The sequence below is a fragment of the Solea solea genome, chromosome 11 (genome assembly GCF_958295425.1).
Source record: "Solea solea chromosome 11, fSolSol10.1, whole genome shotgun sequence".
In the NCBI taxonomy this organism is placed as follows: Eukaryota; Metazoa; Chordata; class Actinopteri; order Pleuronectiformes; family Soleidae; genus Solea; species Solea solea.
The window spans coordinates 26523192-26542191 of NC_081144.1; the positions used below are offsets into that span (position 1 = coordinate 26523192).

At 43.1% G+C, this 19000-nt stretch overlaps 1 protein-coding gene across 1 annotated transcript in view; it reads left to right on the forward strand.

Annotated features, from left to right (window-relative positions):
• The window catches only part of lamb2 (laminin, beta 2 (laminin S)), a 52630-nt gene that overhangs the window by 28732 nt on the left and 4898 nt on the right, over positions 1-19000 (forward strand). Inside the window, exons 8-28 of the mRNA XM_058642980.1 lie at positions 963-1165; positions 1463-1583; positions 2062-2250; positions 3203-3382; positions 3450-3562; positions 7966-8045; positions 8123-8258; positions 8341-8499; positions 9250-9510; positions 9607-9799; positions 10507-10650; positions 11415-11646; positions 12502-12671; positions 14898-15122; positions 16328-16545; positions 16614-16710; positions 17227-17408; positions 17498-17688; positions 17856-18040; positions 18133-18374; positions 18550-18753. Coding sequence (XP_058498963.1) covers positions 963-1165; positions 1463-1583; positions 2062-2250; positions 3203-3382; positions 3450-3562; positions 7966-8045; positions 8123-8258; positions 8341-8499; positions 9250-9510; positions 9607-9799; positions 10507-10650; positions 11415-11646; positions 12502-12671; positions 14898-15122; positions 16328-16545; positions 16614-16710; positions 17227-17408; positions 17498-17688; positions 17856-18040; positions 18133-18374; positions 18550-18753 — 3725 coding nt within the window. The remainder of the gene's footprint in view (positions 1-962; positions 1166-1462; positions 1584-2061; positions 2251-3202; positions 3383-3449; positions 3563-7965; positions 8046-8122; positions 8259-8340; positions 8500-9249; positions 9511-9606; positions 9800-10506; positions 10651-11414; positions 11647-12501; positions 12672-14897; positions 15123-16327; positions 16546-16613; positions 16711-17226; positions 17409-17497; positions 17689-17855; positions 18041-18132; positions 18375-18549; positions 18754-19000) is intronic.

Consider the following 19000-nt stretch of genomic DNA (forward strand, 5'->3'; position numbering starts at 1 on the left):
GGGATTAGCGCTCGTCTGTTAGAGTGAGATCATGTTACTGCAGATAAGGTCAGCGGCGTACGGGATCAAAAATACATTCTTCCATCAACCATTTCATTCATCTTTATGTGACTCTGCAGAAAGTCGCCTCATTTACTCACCAGTTGTATTCAATGTTCTGTTTGTCACTTTATTTCAGTGTTAGACAGCGTTTGTGTGTGTGAACCACTTTACTCTCCAGCACCATCAGTGGTTTAGCTCACACAGGAGCTGCTGCTCTACTGTAAGCTGCCTCTTTTTGTCTTTTTGTTTGTGTCACTAAGATAAAGTCAAAGTAAGGTTTTAATACACTGGCGTCTCAAAAGTAAGACATTTGGACTCACTGATGGAGGCAGCAGTGGGTCCACACCTCACCATGCAAAAGTGAGTCTTCACAAAACTTCACAAACTTACATTTCCTGTGTGAAAATACTCCTTAATGTTGAAATAATGTGGGAAACATTCTTGAAATACCTTAAACTCAAGTAGGTGTCGATGTTATTTAGTGAGCTTTTTGTTAAGTGGCTAAAAACCCTGAACTATCTCCTCTCTGAAGTCTCTGTGTGTAGCATACATAGTTCCTGTGTGGTTGCTACTGTAGAACAGCTGGACTGTAACAGCAGATTAACAAGGTGATAAGACAGACACATCTGTCTGAAAGGAAATCATCCTTCTCCTCCAAACCATTTGGGAGGCTGAAGGAGGCCGGATGTGAGAAGAACCAAGTCAGCAACACATTCCATTAATGTCAGTCACTGTCAGGTTTTAGATCTTCTGGGAATTTGCTTGAACTTGACAAAGGTGATTGAGGCGGCAGAAGAAAGTAACTAAAGAGGTTTATGAAGATCCAGAAAGCTCACATTACTCCAGTGTCCACATGACACTGAAGTATCTACATCCTGTTCCTCCTCCACTTATTATGGTCATGTCTTCTTTTCTATCAGACCAGCTGAAGATCACCAACATCAGAGTGAACTTCACCAAACTCCACACGCTGGGAGACAACCTGCTGGACCCCAGGGCAGAAATAAAGGAGAAGTATTACTACGCCATGTATGAGCTCGTCATACGTGGGAACTGCTTCTGCTACGGCCACGCGTCGGAGTGCGCGCCCATCGACGGCATCAAGGACGATATAGAAGGAATGGTGAGTGATTTCCATTATAGACGACTTCAACTCTTACTTTGGTACTGGATGATGTTCTGCAGTCAAATTAACAGACACACACAGTAGTCACACTTTGGTGGCATCTTCAGATGTGTTTCCTTGTTCCTCAAAGTAAGAAAAAGTGAACATGGTACCTGTTCTCCCAGAAGACATGTGATCTTTCACAGTTGTTGTCCTGCCTGCTGCGTAAAGCCACACAACCACTGCTGAAAATAAGGTCTACAGTATATACTGCAGCTTTTCAACAACTTCCTCTCCATATGGCCTCTTCCTAAGGTTCACGGCAGGTGTGTGTGCAACCATCACACCAAGGGTTTGAACTGTGAGCGGTGCGATGACTTCCACAATGACCTGCCATGGAAACCTGCAGAGGGACGCAACACCAACGCCTGCAAGAGTGAGTACAATGTCACCTATTTATTTCAGTTCAGTTTATTTGTATAGCGTCAAATCACCACATACATTATCTCACTGTACATAGTAAGGCAGAAATCTTAACAGTATAATAGATAGAAAAGATGTGCGGCCATCTGCCTAGACAGGTTGGGGTGAAAGCAAAAATGGGGGACAGAGGAGAGGTGGGGGAGAGAAAGGGAGAGAGGGAAGAGACAGAAGAGCATTAAGTTATTTCTGTGTTTATGGCACTACAGCGTCATTATCACTGTGTTTTACTATCAGGAAACATGTCTCAGTGGAGAGTATTATTCAGTTTGAATGTTACATCCAATAAATCAATGGAATTATCAAAGAGGTTAAAGTCACGATGAATCATAGAGATAATGTTGCAGACTGAAAATGTTGCTGTGTATTTAGGAAATGTAGCAAAAGCTGTAAATGTAAAAAGTACACATTTTAAAGTATAATCTGTGTTGCAGAGTGTATCTGTAACAGCCACTCAAACCAGTGTCACTTCGACATGGCGGTGTTCTTGTCCACGGGGAACGTCAGCGGCGGCGTGTGTGACAACTGTCAGCACAACACCGTCGGCCGCAGCTGTGACACGTGCAAACCTTTCTACTACAAAGATCCTTTCAAGGACATCAGAGACCCGCGAGTCTGCGTCGGTGAGTCTGACCTGTGGTCTTGTTCATATCGAGTTAGAATGAGTTATTATTATTCTCCTCTATGTTTTCTTTTAATAATAGATTCATTTTGCATCATGTTTTTATTGTTGTTCCATTTCAACACAAATGCACAAAACAGTTTAGCTTGTGTTCACTGGACGGCCCCCTCCTGACCAGACTAGGTGGTCCGTGGCCCCCAGGTCATTTAAATTGACTTGATCCGACCACTGTGGTTTATTTTGAGTTGTTGTGAAGGAGAAGCAGTGTGTGTTGCGTTCAGTGTCCTGTTGTACGTAGTAAATCCCAGTTCTAAACAGAGACACTACGTCTCTATTCTACTTAATATCACTTATTTTCACTTGTTATTTATGTATTTATTTAATCTTTACTCTGTATTTCCATTTGAATTCACGTTATATTTCCCCAAACATCACAGCAAGCATTTGACAAGACGGAACCTGACGATCATTTCTGGATTTCTTTTTAAACTAATGTTTGATGTATTGAGGTCATTGGACACGTTTTTAATCAACTACTGTCCCCAAGTGATTACAAACTAATCCAGTGACCTCAGTACATCAGATTTTCTGCCCATTTTGACTTTGATGGTTCATTTTTTTAATGAGTTCATTTTAATCTTCTGTTTTAATTGTATTTAATTGCGACCTCTCTGTACAAAACAAAAACATCTCCATCCTCTCCACCTTTGGATTCATTAAGTTCTCTTCCTTCTGGACACAAGAAACTGATTTGTCTTTGCTCTATGAACAGTCAATATTCTCACTTTCTTCATTGCACTGTTTTTCTTACACTTTCTCATCATCACAACAACAAGTTGAGTTGTCCTAAATGTCCTTTATGTCCCTCTGAGGGACAATAAAGCACTAAACTGAACTCATTAGAGAAGAATGACAACAGTGTGTGACTGTCCTCCGAACCGTCTGTCCTACAGCGTGTGACTGCGACCCGGACGGTTCTCTGAACGGGGGCATTTGCGACAGCCACACGGAGCCTTCCCTCGGCATGATGGGAGGTCAGTGCCGCTGCAAAGCCAACGTCGAGGGTCCGCGTTGTGACAAGTGCAAAACCGGCTTCTTCGGCCTGAGTGCTGAGAATCCTCAGGGCTGCCAGCGTGAGTACCCCAGTGTTTGTCCCTCTGAGTGAGGACGCTGAGCTGAACCTGTCCCCGCTCTCTGCAGCGTGCTGGTGCGACAACAGAGGAACCGTGACAGGAAGCTCCCAGTGTGACCCGGTCAGCGGAGACTGTTTCTGCAAACGTCTCGTTACTGGACGCAGCTGTGACAAGTGTCTGGTGAGACATCGCTGCACATTTGTCTTTCTTTGTCTAACGCTCGCACCTTTCCCAAAAATAAAGTTCAAGCTAATATTTCGTGTCCCGTGAATCGTGAAGGTATCAGGATATTCCCCCCCCCCCCCCCCCCCCCCACACACACACACACAGATGTTATTATTGTTTTTGTTCACGTATAAAGTCAATGCACAGATGCTAATTTAGTGTGACAGCGGCACCACACATCAACTGCTCCAATTAGATGAAAAGAATCTTTGCGATGATGTGATGATCAGTCACTGCTGAGATTCTCCAGATGATGTCACCATAGTGTTATACCCCCAGTCCAGAATAAACCTAGGGTTCAAGCGGCCTATGCTAGATTATAATCTAGCACAGGCCACTATATAACCCGGGTATATTCTGGCCTAGGCCGCTTTAACCCCAGAGTATAAATTAGCCTAGGCCAGACTATATCTCTCCTGTGTAAAGAGCTTTTGATTATATATACAGAAGAATTATTATTATTTTTTTTTTTTATATATATTTTTTTATTGAGAAATATGGCACATTTGGAAAAAAAACTGCACTGTATAGCACTGTAAGCCACAGTTGTGAAAACAGAAAAAAAATACTTGTAATGTAATGTAAATCACAAAGAAGCAGTAAAAGAACCATATTACTTTCTTGTTTTTTTTTTCCCTCTTTCAAGGTGAACAAAATCCAAACAAATATTCATAAAGCTTATACATTTTTTATAAAAAACAAAAGGAGAAAATGGAAAATAACTAAAGAGCTCGTCCCATGGTTGAGCTGGGGGTAAAAACGGAAAAGCTGGAAACAGAGATTTGACACAATGTCTAATTTGAAAATATCGGAAAAGATGAGATGGTGTGAGTTCAAACTCCAATGCTAAATCTGAGAAACTATGAAAAATACCATTCTTATAGAGAGCTTTAAAATTGTCCAGGCCTTTGTGAAACCATATTGAAAAAGTGGGATCAGCTAGAGCAGGTTTAAATAAGTGATTCCTCAGTAACGGAGCCGAGGTGGAAGCGGACACAAACTGAAAATGTTTTCTGAATTGGTGCCAGATTTTAAGGGTGGAATTCACCAATGGGTTATCTGGGAGGCCAGGGAGGGTAGTAGAAACAGAAGAGGTAAGAAAAGCCAATAAAGAGGCCGTGTTGAAAGACTTTACCTCAAACTTACACCAGGGGGGTGTGATGATCCTGTCCAGAATGAGATTTGATGTATATGTGAAGCCCAATAATACAGTAGAAAATTAGGGAGGGAAAGTCCAGCATCTAGCTTACATCTCTGAAGGATGGACTTGCTTATTCTTGGGACCTTCCCACACCATAAAAAACTAGAAATATCCTGATCAATGGTCTTAAAAAAGCGCTAGAAAAAGAGGAAGACATTGAAAAAAGAACAGACATTTGGGCAGGATATTCATTTTAACTGTATTAATTCTTCCCACAAGCAATAAAGGCAAACTTTTCCATCTTTGCAGGTCAGATTTAATTTTAGCCATTAATGGGCCGAAGTTAGCAGACGAAAGAGAAGCTAATGATCTGTTTACATTGATCCCTAAATACTTAAAGCCAGAGGGGCTCAATCTGAAAAGGACGTCAGCTTGATCCAGTTGTAGTGCTGAGGCATTAACAGGATAACAGTCACTTTTAGCAGTATTAACCTTATAGCCAGGAAAAGACCCACATTTATGTAGAAAGGATAAAATTGCTGGTAATGATCGGCCAGGGTCAGAGACATATAACAGCAACTCATCAGCATAAAGGGATAAATTGAATTCCATTCCTAATCTGGATATCCCAGTCAAAATAGAGGAAGACCTCAAATGTAATGACAAAGGCTCTATAGCCAGAGCAAAAAGTAAGGGAGATAAAGGACACCCTTGCCACGAGACAGAGTGAAATATCTGGACTGAATGCCATTGGTGAAAATACTGGGATGTGTAAAGAAGCTGTATCCATGAGATAAAACCATTGCCAAACCCAAATGTACGCAGTACAGCAAGCAGGTAGTCCCATTCAACCCTATCGAATGCCTTCTCAGCATCAATAGAATTAGCTACGTCAGGGGTTGAAGCTGTAGTTTTGGAATAGATGATGTTTAACAAGTGGGCACATTGTAAAAAAGCTGACGTCCCTTTATAAATCCAGTTTGTCATCATCTACCGCTTTATCCTCCACCAGAGGGTCGCGGGGGGTGCTGTGCCAATCTCAGCTACATCGGGCGATAGGCGGGGTACACCCTGGACAGTTCGCCAGTCCATCTCAGGGCCACACACAGATAGAGACAAACAACCATTCACTCTCACACTCACTCCTATGGTCAATTTAGAGTGTTCAATTTACCTATCCCCACATTGCATGTTTTTGGACTGTGGGAGGAAGCCGTAGTACCCGGAGAGAACCCACACACACACGGGGAGAACATGCAAACTCCATGCAGAAAGGCCCTTGTTCCAACCGGGGCTCGAACCCGTGTCTTCTCGCTGCAAGGCGAGAGTGCTAACCACTACACCACCGTGTGGCCCTAAATCCAGTTTGCTCCTCTGAAATTATGTATGGGAGAACATTTTCTAGACGGCGGGCAAGAGCCTTAGCAAGGATCTTAGCATCAACGTTTATCAGAGAGATAGGTCTGTAAGAACTGCAGAGATATGGATCTTTATCTTTTTTCAAAAGCAGATTTATGGAAGCTTGTTTTAAAGTAGGAGGAAGAAAGCCATTTTCCAATGATTCCATTTATACAGAGTGCAACAGTGGGGCCAATTTAGATTTAAATCTTTAAAAAAATTCTACCGGATAACCATCTGGGCCAGGAGCCTTATTATTCTGCATAGTACTTATGGCAAAATTAATTTCCTCCAAGGTTAATGGTGCATCAAGTTTTTCCGCATAGTCTTGGCTTACGTTGGGAAAATTAAGACTATCTAAGAAATCACCCATTTCTGAGGCGTCAGGTGGAGATTCAGACTCGTATAACGAAGAATAGAATGAACGGATGACTGAATTAATAGCATTAGGGTCTTCATGTAGCAAGCCCGATGAGTCTTTAATCTGAGGAATCATGCGAGAGGCGGTTTGGCGACGCAATTGGTGGGCTAGGAGCCTCCATGGTGTTCGGTACCAGGGGTTGTGGGGAAAATTGTATATCCAAAGAAAGAAGGGCATGATCTGAGATCACAGTAGGGTGATACTTAACTGCTGAGACTTTAGAGATTATTTTGGCATCGATGAAGAAATAATCAATTCGAGAAAAAGACTTGTGCATCTGTGAGAAAAAAGAATATTCCCTAGAATCGGGGTTATTATATCTCCAGGGATCAACACAGCCATTCTTAAACATAAAATCAGAAAGCGCCTTCCACATTAGTGATGGATTCAAAGTTTTGGGAGAGGAACCCGGGTCTGTTCTGGTCTGTTACCCCGGGACACAGACAGAGAGCACAGAGCTCGGCTCAGCCGGCTGATGATGGCCGCGCGGTAATTGGTGCTTGGTGTGAACGCTGCATTAGTCACGTGATATTGAAGCATGTGAGACTCGTTGTTCTGTCCGTATGTGATGCCGCCTCCTCCTCCTCCGCCTCCTCCTCACTCTGGTTGAGTTAACAGCTATGCTAACACATGAGTCAGCAGATTTGTTTGTTACTTTGCCTTCGATGGATTTAGAACCCAAAATACTTTATTTTGTAGATACTTCAAATACTTCATAGTTCATGTGATGTTTAGCTTGTGCAAAGTGGATGGAATGGTGCTCACACTGCCCTCTGCTGGACCATGTAGCCATTACTTAAGCTAACAAACATTGTTTTTAAGGTTAAAGTTTTGAATGAACGTATCAAATCCCATTTTTTAGTGCTTCATATATTCTCTATTTCTCTGCTGTTTATCTTCCAGCCTGAAATGTCAGCTGCTGATCGTCTTCTGTTCTAATTCAACCTCTTGTCTGACTCTGACTCTGACTCAGCCCCGGAATAGTGTAAGGCAGGAATGTGAGCCAGCGCTCTGTGTCTAAATTTAGCGGCGGGGATTTAAAGCTTGTCCGGTTGGTGTGGTTTTACGGCCTAAAATGGTCAGGGAGCTGGACTCGGTCCGAAAGTGGATCCTAACCATGTGAAGCCTCATTTTAGACACAATAATGTCAACAATGGAAATAAAGTTCTGGTCCTGGTGATGAGTGACGTCATCAAAGCCTATATTTGAAATGAAGTGAAGGGACTGAATGTTGTTTTATTGGATTAGAGAGGTGGAAATGATGTTTATGACTCACGCTCATTTATGCTGCTTTTATGCTGCTGTGGAAGTTTCCTCCTAAGGCTATAGACTATAGACTGTGTGATGCATCATGTCTGTCTGGAGCTAACTGTCTGTCTCTCTCTGTCATCTCTCCAGCCAGAACACTGGGCTCTGAGCCACGACCTGAACGGATGCAGAGGCTGCGAGTGTGACGTCGGAGGAGCGCTGGACAACCAGTGAGTGGCGCTGTTGTGTAACTGCAGCGCCGCAGAATGATCTGTAAACTGTTTAACGGTATTTTCCGTCTCCGCAGGTGCTCCATGGAGAGCGGTCAGTGTCGCTGCCGCACTCACATGACGGGACGTCAGTGTACGCAGGTGGAGTCTGGATATTTCTTCATGGCTCTGGATCACCTCCTGTATGAGGCCGAGTTGGCCAAAATGGGACAGGTGAGACAACTGGAGTGTATTTGGAGAGATTCGTTGGCTCCAGAAGGGAAATAGAACTCAAAAATACTTCATATTTTTAAAGGGCTGTACCCTGGAAACCAGGGAGCATCAGCCGGGTCGTCCTGCCTCCTGGACGGGCTTTGGGTTTTCCCGGGTGCCTGTGGGCGGAACCCTGGAGTTCCACATCACTGACGTCCCTTACTCCATGGAATACGACCTCCTTATTCGCTACGAATCACAGGTTTGTGAATGATCTACACACGTGAAATCAAGCATGTGAAGAGAGAGTTTTAAAGACTTTTTTTACTTGTGTCTATGTTGGTATGTGATGATTTAGAGATGCTGACAGACACATTATGTCACGCTGCTGAGAAAAAAAGCCTCACTGTTCCCTGGCCCCAGCCTCACAGTTGGCACATAGAGTTCAGAAGAGTTTGAATAAAATGGAAGTGTGTTTATTATTTTTCAAAGCATTCTGATTCCTTTCCTAAGATGAAGGCTCAGAAACGTCAGGAAAAACTGTTTTGTGCCTGTTAATAAAAGGCTCATTTGATGCCTGTTTAAGTCTATGTCATCATAAGAAGGTTTTTGCTGCTTTATCTCACTGTTAGAAAGCCTGAAGTTTGTGAACCACTCACTCTGCCACACCAAAGTCCATAGAGAAAATCATTAGCTCATGCAGACACTAGAGTTGCTGGTCTGCCGCTGCCACATGTGGTTTCGACTCGACCTCGACTAAGACAAAGACGATGACAAAAAAAAAGAAAAGAAATGCAATGTAATTGTGGTCACTTTGGTAAATTTGAATGAATGTTTTCCAGCGGCGAAAGCCACAAAATAGTAGATTTGAACTTACTAACGGAGACAGCAGTGGCTAAACAACTGCTGTGTTGCCGTGATGTGAAATCGTTGATTTTCTCAATGGAGTTTGGTGCAGGAAACGTGGTACAGTATCAGCTCCTGAACCCTTTAATACACTCATATTGCTCAGATGCCGCGGGACTGGGAGGATGTGAGAATAACGGTGATCCGTCCTGGGCCGATTCCGACCAGCAGCCCGTGTGGAAACACCATCCCAGATGATGACAGACTCACCGTGTCCTTGCCAGCTGGAGCCAGGTATGTGGTCACTCCTCAGCCCGTGTGTCTGGAGAGAGGCGTGACGTACACCGTCCGCCTCGAGTTCAGACGCTACCAGGACGCCAACAGCATCATCAACGGAGCCGCCGACGCTATCGTCCTCGTGGACTCGGTGAGATTCAAACACCAACAAACACCTGTCTTATAAAGACATTCTTATCTTTGCTATCATCAAAACACCAACATCTGGCCTCCTCTTCTTCTCCAGATCGCCTTGATGCCGCGTCATTCCTCCATGGAGATGTTCAGCGCCGGCGACGCGGCCTCGAGCGTACGGAAGCAGACGTACGAGCGTTACCGCTGTCACGAGGGGGCGAAGAGTGTGACCCGTCCACAGATGAGCGACACCTGTGCCAAACTCATCACCAGCATGTCGGCCATCATCAACGACGGCGCTCTGCGTGAGTGGGCGGTCTCTGTCTTCACTGACATTTACATAGATCCATATTAGTATGAGTCGTCGTACAAAGATACGTAGATAGTTACGTACAAAGATACGTTGATAGTTACGTAGATAGTTACGTATGTAGATGGGCAGAGATGCTTATACAGACTAGAGTTGCATGATTTTCAGTTGCAATAGGATTCCCGATATCAGAGGGAACAGTTATTTTGATATCATTGTTCTCATGTTCATTCAAAAAGCATATTTAAAATGATTACTGTGTGATATTTGTGCAGCTCTGATCAAGATTGAGACAATAATTCGTCTAAAATGATATTTTGACACAGTTTGGCTTTAAAACTTCTTGTGATTTGAAAATTGCAAAAATTGAGAACATTTTGATTTATTGTAATACAGACACATGCGTAAACATGCACACTTACACGTAGATACAAAGATGGATAAGTAGATACTTATATTTGAAGACAGTCACTCAGATATTTAGGTAGAGTAGATGTGTAGGTTTGTATATGTTCATAGATCATATGTAGCTCATACGTAAATAGATTCATAGACAGATACGTAGATGGACTCGTAGATTTGTCAACAGATAAGTAGAATGACACTTCTAGATGTGTACACAGGTAACAGGTAGATAAATGTGTAGATCAGGGGTTTCAAACTCACTGAACGTCTAGTCTGTGTCTGTCTGTCCTCGTCCAGCTTGTAATTGCGACCCTCAGGGATCCGTCAGCTCTCTGTGTGATGCCCGAGGCGGCCAGTGTCGCTGCAGACCCAATGTGATCGGCCGGCGATGTGACCAGTGTGCTCCAGGAACTTATGGCTTTGGACCCTCCGGCTGCGTCGGTGAGAAACTTAGTCTTTGTTCACCTCTAAAGGTTCTGTTGTGTTTTTCCAGGATTCTCTTCTGCACGTCAGCTGATCAGCTGCAGACCTGTACATGCTGCTGGCGCCCTCTGCTGTCTGTTAAATGGCATTTGGTCTTTCATGATGGTTTCCAGTGTGGTCTTCTGCTGCTGTAGACCATCTTCTGCTTTGTGTTGCATGTTCAGAAATGATCTTCTTCGTGTCTTTTTTGAAAGCGCGTTGTTAGAGTTAGTGTTTCTATCATTTCGCTCCAGTCTGGTCGTTCTCCTCTGACCTCAGGCATCATCAGGCATTTTCACTCAGAGAACTTCTGCTCACTGGATATTTTCTCTCTTTTCAGATCATTCTCTGTAACACAAGAGATGACTGTGGGTGAAAATCCCAGTAGATCAGCGTTATCGGTTAAAGTCACTTAAATCAGTCAGAGACCAGGTTCTTACAGACGGGTCCTTCCTGGGAGGTCAGCAAATCAATTTACAGACGTTTTATAGCCTTTCACTCCAGAAATATTAAACAAGGCATTTGTTTCATTTATAGATCATACTGGTTTATGGATGTTAGACGTAACAGAAATGGCAGTAAAAGTTCAGAAACATGAACACTTATAAAATGGTTGAACTTAAATTTCCTTTCTTGCCCATTTAGATTGAACTTCAGCTGTACCTAATAAACTGGCCAGAGAAAGTCTGTTTTTAATGGTGGTTTCCTTCCGTCTCCTCCTCTGTGTCCGTGCGTCTGTCCAGCCTGCAGTTGCAGCTTGGAAGGCTCCGTGACGCGACTCTGCGACAAGTTCAGCGGTCAGTGCCAGTGTCGCCCAGGGGCGTTCGGTCAACGCTGCGACGGTTGCCAGACGGGTCACTGGGGTTTCCCCAGCTGTCGCCCGTGCCAGTGTAACGGACACGCAGACCAGTGCGACCAGAGGAGCGGCGTCTGCGCCAGCTGTCGGGACAACACCGGAGGAGACAAGTGTGACAGGTGGTTCTCCTGTTTGGAGTCAGGCCATGTTATCATTATTGAATCAGACAAAATACAGGCTCAACACAGACTGGAGAACCTCTGCTGAAGTAAATGTTAAAAGAACTAGAATATGAGGAGACTGAGGACGTCACATCACCTGACACCTGCACAAATCATTTCATTTAACTAGAAGTTATCACACCCGTGGTGCTGTCTTTAGTACGTTAAAAGAAATGTAATTTATGCATCACATGACCTGCCACTAACAGCTGTGTGAGTGCACAAAAGTTTACCCTTGACTTTGTTGAACTGTATGAAATACCTTATGTATTGAAAGACTTAAATATGACAAACATGTAACTATATTATAATAAACTTAGAAGATAAAGTACTTTCAATTTTAAGTTCAATAAGATGTTGTGTTGTCGAGCTATAACTAGAAATATGTTTCTTCTTTCTTTGATTAAATGTTCAAAAACGGTAAGAAGTAATGGTTTACCAAACCTAATGAACGACGTTAATATCTTATTCAAATTTTTATAAAGGAAGGAAAGGAAATATTTTACAGATGAACAATCAGAGAATGTGTTTTTTAATACTTTTTTTAATTTAATTTAATTTAATTTAATTTAATTTAATTTAATTTAATTTTATTTTATTTTATTTTATTTTATTTTATTTTATTTTATTTTATTTGTTGTCTCTTGATCCTTTAAAAAAAACCCTGAAGCAATAGAATAAAGTGCTAGTGCTACTCTGTTATCAACCACATATACTGTATATAGTTTCACTGCAGAAAAACGAGAAGCACTTTTAAAATAGTTTTTTGCAGTTGTTTTCCTGTATTCACTCATTTTATTGTCGTCTCTGTAGGTGTGCCAACGGTTACTATGGCAACCCAGTTCTGGGCAGACCCTCCAGTGGTCAGTGTCGCCCGTGCCCCTGTCCGGACGGGCCCAACAGTGGACGCCACTTTGCTGCGTCCTGTTACCAGGACAACCGCAACAGACAGATAGTCTGCAACTGTAACCAGGGCTACACAGGTAAATGGACAAAATGGCCGTCTCTCTTTGAGACTCGTGTGTGTGAACGCAAATCCGTCCTCAGCTGACGACCTCGGACACTGCTGCAGTCTCACAGTGTTTTGAAGTGAAATAAGGTAAGAACGATGTCTCTCAGTGGGTCCTTGTCAATGGTAACTGTGATGTTTGTTATTTCCCCTCCTCCCCCCTGTATTATGCACAGGGATTGTTAAACGCTCCGGGGTGACCATTTTTAAGCGTGAGTAATGACGATGATGATGATGATGATGATGATGGTTGACCCCCCCCCCCCCAACACATCCTCTCTGTCCTCCTCCACAACCCATCACATTAACCATCCAGACCATGCATGGCCTCAGCACTCACCCTGTGTGAGACCTGGCTCAAAGAGTAGTGACGCACATTTTTCAAAAATGTTCCTCCTGTAACTTACGTCACAATGACATCACAGCAGGTCCTAAAGTTTAAAGTTTAAAAAACCTGCCACTATTGTACGGCTGCAGCAATTCATGATCTATTTTGCAAATAGACAGTTTGAGTGTTGTTTTTTTTATTCTTTAGCTTCTTAAATGTGAATATCTTCTGGTTTCTTTGCTCCATATTAGAGAAATCATTCAAGTGCAATCATTTATGATTATGGACCAAACAAGACATTTAAAACATCAAGGCTAAAATACACATTTTTCTTATATACAGTTTGATAAACAAACATATGTTAATAATGTTAAAAATAGCTTTTTAGCCAATTTTTATGAAGAAATTTGCTTAGTTCATAAAATGTGGTATATTACGTCAATAATCACAGGTGTTGTGAAAGCAGAGGTGTTTTAATTTATCCTGGTTTTACAGGTAAGCCACTTCTGATTCCTCTGGATCACAACAGAACAGAAACATGTCAGAGTCTAAACCACGTTAGCATGTGAAGAAGCTACGCTAAAGGCCCATAAAGCATCTTTACCTGAACAAAACACAAGCTGCAGTTCAGCTGCGCGTTCATTTATTTTCTGTCTACGACCAAATGTCGTTAAAACCAGTTATTGAAGCAAAAACAATCCCCACTTTGAACAGACGTGAACTGTTTGTCATCATAACTCATGCTAGCAGCTAACGTAATGACGTAAACACAGAATTTTAACTCATCATAACTAATCATCTTCTAACATTTGTGACTTGTTTAGAAACAAATCTCAAATCTATTTTGATAATCAATTAAGTGGTTTGAGTGTTTTTTTTTTTTTTTTAATAATTAAAAACAGGTTTTCAGATTTATCTGCTTCTTAAATGTGAATATTTTCAGGTTTCTTTGCTCCATAAAACAAAGAAATCATTCAAACTGAATGATTTTGGTTTGTGGACAAAACAAGACATTTGAGAACATGATTAATTACGAAAGTTATCGGCACTCGATTATGAAAAATAATTGTTAGTTGCAGCCCTACAATATTGATAATTATTGAGCAAAAGTTAGAGGTCCATTGTGGGAGAATAAGTGAGACCTAATGAGACCTTTAAGCTCACCTTACGTTTTCAGATAATTTGTGGGAAACCACGGTAGCCCTTGCATGCTAGAAAAGATGTCGTCCTTCTTCAATAGCATAAAAAAACGTCAAAAAGGAAATGCACTCTGTGGCTCGGCTGCTGTAAAAACATGGCGGCACAAGATTACGGCCTCCGTAAAGCACCGCCTCTCCCTTAAATCCACGTAAAAGGCTTTTTTGAAGGGATTATGCATTTATACAAACATACTTAGTACTTACTAAGTACTTACTTACTTACTTTAATTACTGACAGTAATCTCACTTAAATGTTACACACTGGACCTCGAATTGTGGTGCCCATTATCTTTGTTACTGAATTATCGCCCAGCTCTTTCTCACAAAGACTCACTCAGTCAAATCTATCGCAGATTTGAAACAGGTGTGTGTGTGTAAATGTCACCATCACAAGGACCTGACCCACATGGATTCTTCTTCTTCTTCTTTAAAGAGATTGTGTCACATTTATTCTGAAGGACAATGTGAGACAGGATGATGCAGAGGAGCTGGTTTTGGTTTGACTCTCTGACTCTGGGTCAGCTTCTGGCTCCTGTTTGGATTAGAGCTTTAATGTCTTCACACTGACACTGGGTCAGCGGTAGTGAAATACCCAGTTAGATTAACAGATTAACATTCATTTGTCTCTTATCAACACACTGTTCACCCTGTTTCTCTGTCTTAATCCACACAGGCGCTCGGTGTGATGAATGTGCCCCGGGTTACTACGGTAACCCCTCGCAGCCTGGAGGCCGCTGTCAGCCGTGCCAGTGCAACAACAACATCGACATGTCGGACGTGGACGCATGCGACAAGAGGACAGGAGAGTGCAGGAAGTGTCTCTACAGCACGGAGGGATCGGCCTGCGCCATCTGCACAAGCGGATATTTTGGGGATGCTTCGCGACGCAACTGCAGGAGTGAGTAACGCCGAAGGTCCAGGGGTTAAGAATGAGTGACATCTAGTGGTCAGACTGAAGATCGTCACAACTCTCTTTTCGCAAATCCCAACCTTTACAAACCAGAAAGGTCAGCGTTCTTTGTTTGTGAGTTAAACTTACGCTTCACAATCAAGCCAGGGCGAGTTTGTTCATTCCAGCTTGGAGTCCTTAAAGCAGGGGCCACAAACTCAAATTACCTGGGGACCTGTGAACTTCTAGTGTGGTCAGGAGGGGGCCAGGGGCCGGTCAAACGAAAGAAGTCCAACAGTTTGGGAAAAATCAACTGTTTAGTATCGGTGCATAGTTAGAAATTAAAATGATATACTGATAAAAAGAACCATTTCAACGTAAAAGTGTTTTTATTTATAGTTCTACGTTAACACAAAGCCATTCCCTAAAATACACATTTCTCTGATATACAGTTTTATAAACATACTTATGTTAATAATGTTACACACTGTTCTCCTAAATGTTACACGGTGTAGCTTTAAAAATAGCTACAGTTGTATCAGGAAGTGTTTGCCCCCTTCCTGTATTCTTATTTTTTTAGCATGTTTGTCACACTTAAATGTTTCAGATCATCAAACAAATTTAAATATTAGTCAAAGACAACACAAGTAAACACAACGTGTTTTTTAAATGAAGTTTTTTATTATTAAAAAATCTAAACCTACATGATTCTGTGTGAAAATGTGTTTGCCCATTTTGTTGCCCACAGTGACCTGATGATTTTACAAGTGGGGCAATTACATTTTCACATGGGGCCATGTAGGTTTGGATAGTTTTTCCTCCATAATAAATAAAATCATCACTTAAAAACTGCATTTTGTGTTAACTTGTGTTGTCTTTGTCTAATATTTAAATTTGTTTGATAATCTGAAACATTTAAGTGTGACAAACATGCACAAAAATAAGAAATCAGGAAGGGGGCAAACACTTTTGCACACCACTGTATTTAGCCAAATTTTATGGAAAAGAAACTTAGTTTATAAAATAAAAAGCCATCAAAAATTGTGAATAACTGCTTTTAATTGCTGGGGTTGTGAAAGCAGAAGTGTTTTTATTTATCCTGCATTACAGGTAAAGTAAATGTAAAGTACTTTACAGGGACTTGTAATGATGCTAACGAATGCTTTAGCTTTGGCTCCCAAAGTTGTTGATATTCTTGCCTCCTTTGACTCCAGAGTGCACGTGTAACTTCCTGGGCACTGAGCGCAGTCAGTGTGTGGAGCGCACAGACTGTGTGTGTCAGCGCGCCACAGGCCAGTGTCAGTGTCTGCCCGACGTCGTGGGTCTGACGTGTGACCACTGCGCCCCCAACTATTGGAACCTGGCCAGCGGGAAAGGCTGCGAGTCGTGCGGCTGCGACCCCAACAACTCTGTCACCTCCTCGTGTAACGAGGTATGAAAGACTGAAAACAACTTCACAACTTCTTCAAACGCGTCTTTAACAACATACTTTTATTGCAGTTCACCGGTCAGTGTCAGTGTCGTGACGGCTTCGGAGGGAAGACGTGTACAGACTGTCAGGAGAACTACTGGGGAGACCCCAGGACCCAGTGCAGAGGTGAGGACGTGTTTGCTCAGGCAGGAAGACGCTAACGCAAGAAAAAGCTGTAACAAACAGTAGATTGTCAAATCATTCAATTTTTTTACATGAATTTAAAATAAGACAAAAGCAAAAAACTCTCCATGAAAATTCCTTTAAAGTCCTGAAAGTCAATCAGGCTGAGTTTACCCTGGTTTCAGTCACTGAGCTTTTATTCTGCGATGTTGTTTCTTTCTAACGGAACACTGTTGTTATAACATAACATATAACATGTTATCCTGCTGTCCCAGTCTCTGATCGGGGAGACATCAGTCTTTTAATGTGCTGATGTTCACATTAATCGTGTGAACCAAGCTTTCAGCTCTATTTTTTTAACCAACATATTAGTCATGGAAAATAACGCGCTACACAAACTACAGATGCAAAATAAAATATTATTATGCTCAGAACAGCAGCACACAGTGAAATCTGAACCTCTACTTTTCATGAATAACTCAGCATTCACATGGTTGTTGTCTTTGTTGCCTCCTGCAGCGTGTGACTGTGACTGGCGTGGCATCGAGACGTCTCAGTGCAACCGCATGACCGGCCACTGCGTCTGCCAGCAGGGGGTGTCGGGCGTGCGCTGCGATCAGTGCGCCAGAGGCTTCTCAGGCCAGTTCCCGCACTGTGAGCCCTGCCACAAGTGCTTCGGGGACTGGGATCGCATCGTGCAGGTGAGGTTTTCACACCACAGTCCCCAGTTAGAGGAACACGTGAAAAACTAACCGTAATCCTCGGGTTCTTGTCTTTGCCGCGTCTCCAGGACCTGGCGGTGCGTACCAAGGCTCTGGCGGACCGTGCCCATGAGATTCAGACCACTGGGCTCACGGGGGCCTACGAGAAGGCCTTCAGAGACCTGGAAGACAAACTGGCAAAGGCTCAGGGGATCGTCAACGCACGCAACGCCACCGCTGCAGCCGTCACCACCCTCATGGAGCTTATTGAAGATCTGAGGTACAGTTTCATCAAACAGTAAATGTGTTTAAAAAGGTTGAAACGATGATGTTCAGAAATCTGTACTGGACGAAAAACCTTTTCCAACAATTGCAAATGTATTTAATTTGTGCAACAAACCTGGTTTTATTGTCGTTTACATTCCACAACCACTGCTTGTGCCATAGATCACAGATCAGTGAAACCACCGACACTCTGAACCGTCTGGAAGGAGATTTAACCAACGTACAGGACAGCAACTCTGAGGTGAGCAAGGAGCTGAGTTCTCTGGAGAGAGAAGCCAAAGAACTCAACCTCACTTCAGAGCAGCTCCACCATCAACTGGATATCCTGAAAAACTCCAACTTCTTAGGTGAGAAAAGAGGAAGAACCTCCTCATATTCTAGTTGTTTCCTTCCAGTCCTTATCTTGGTTTGGTAAATGTCACCTTCTCCTCGCCTGCAGGTGCGTACGACAGCATCCGCAGCTCCTACAACAAGTCCCGGGACGCCGAGCGACGTGCCAACGTGTCGACAACCACCCGGCCCAGCACCATCAGTCAGTCTGCAGACACACGCCGCCGCACCGAGCGCCTCATCACCGCCAAGAAGGACGACTTCAACCGGAAAAATGCAGCCAACAAGCGCTCGCTGGGAGACCTGAGCACCAGAGTACAGGGCCTGAACCTGAAGAAGATCAACGAGAAGGTTTGAGCTCCTTCTGTCGTCTTTGTAGAAGCTGATTTATTAGAACAAAACTGCAGACACGGACAAGATTATTGAACCCAGAGAGGGGTTCCCCTTCCTGTCGTTCTAAATGTGGGATCAAATATTTAAGTGTAGTTTGTGACGGTGAAGGAGTGAAGTGTCTTTGTCCCCACAGGTGTGTGGCGCCCCGGGAGATGCTCCCTGTGCGGAAAGCCCGTGTGGAGGTGCTGGTTGCCGTGACGACGAGGGAAACCGTCACTGCGGAGGCCTGAACTGTAACGGTGCTGTGGCGGTCGCTGACAGCGCTCAGGAGAAAGCCAAATTCGTGGAGAAGGAGCTGAACAAAGTGATGGGAGAAGTGCAGGGACTCTTTCTCAAGGTGTGTGATACAGACACATGCTTCTTAACAACCACTCACTTTGTGTTGCATGATGGGATTGCTTGACGTCTTAGGGGGCAGCCCATGACCTAGTGGAAAAGGGAACTTGACTCCCTTTTATACTCATTGTTCAAGTTGTCATAGTTTGTCGCCACCGTTTGCCGTCATCGTTTGTCGTCATCGTTCGTCGTCATCATTCGTCGTCAACGTTCATCATCGTTTGTCGTCATCGTTCGTCGTCATCATT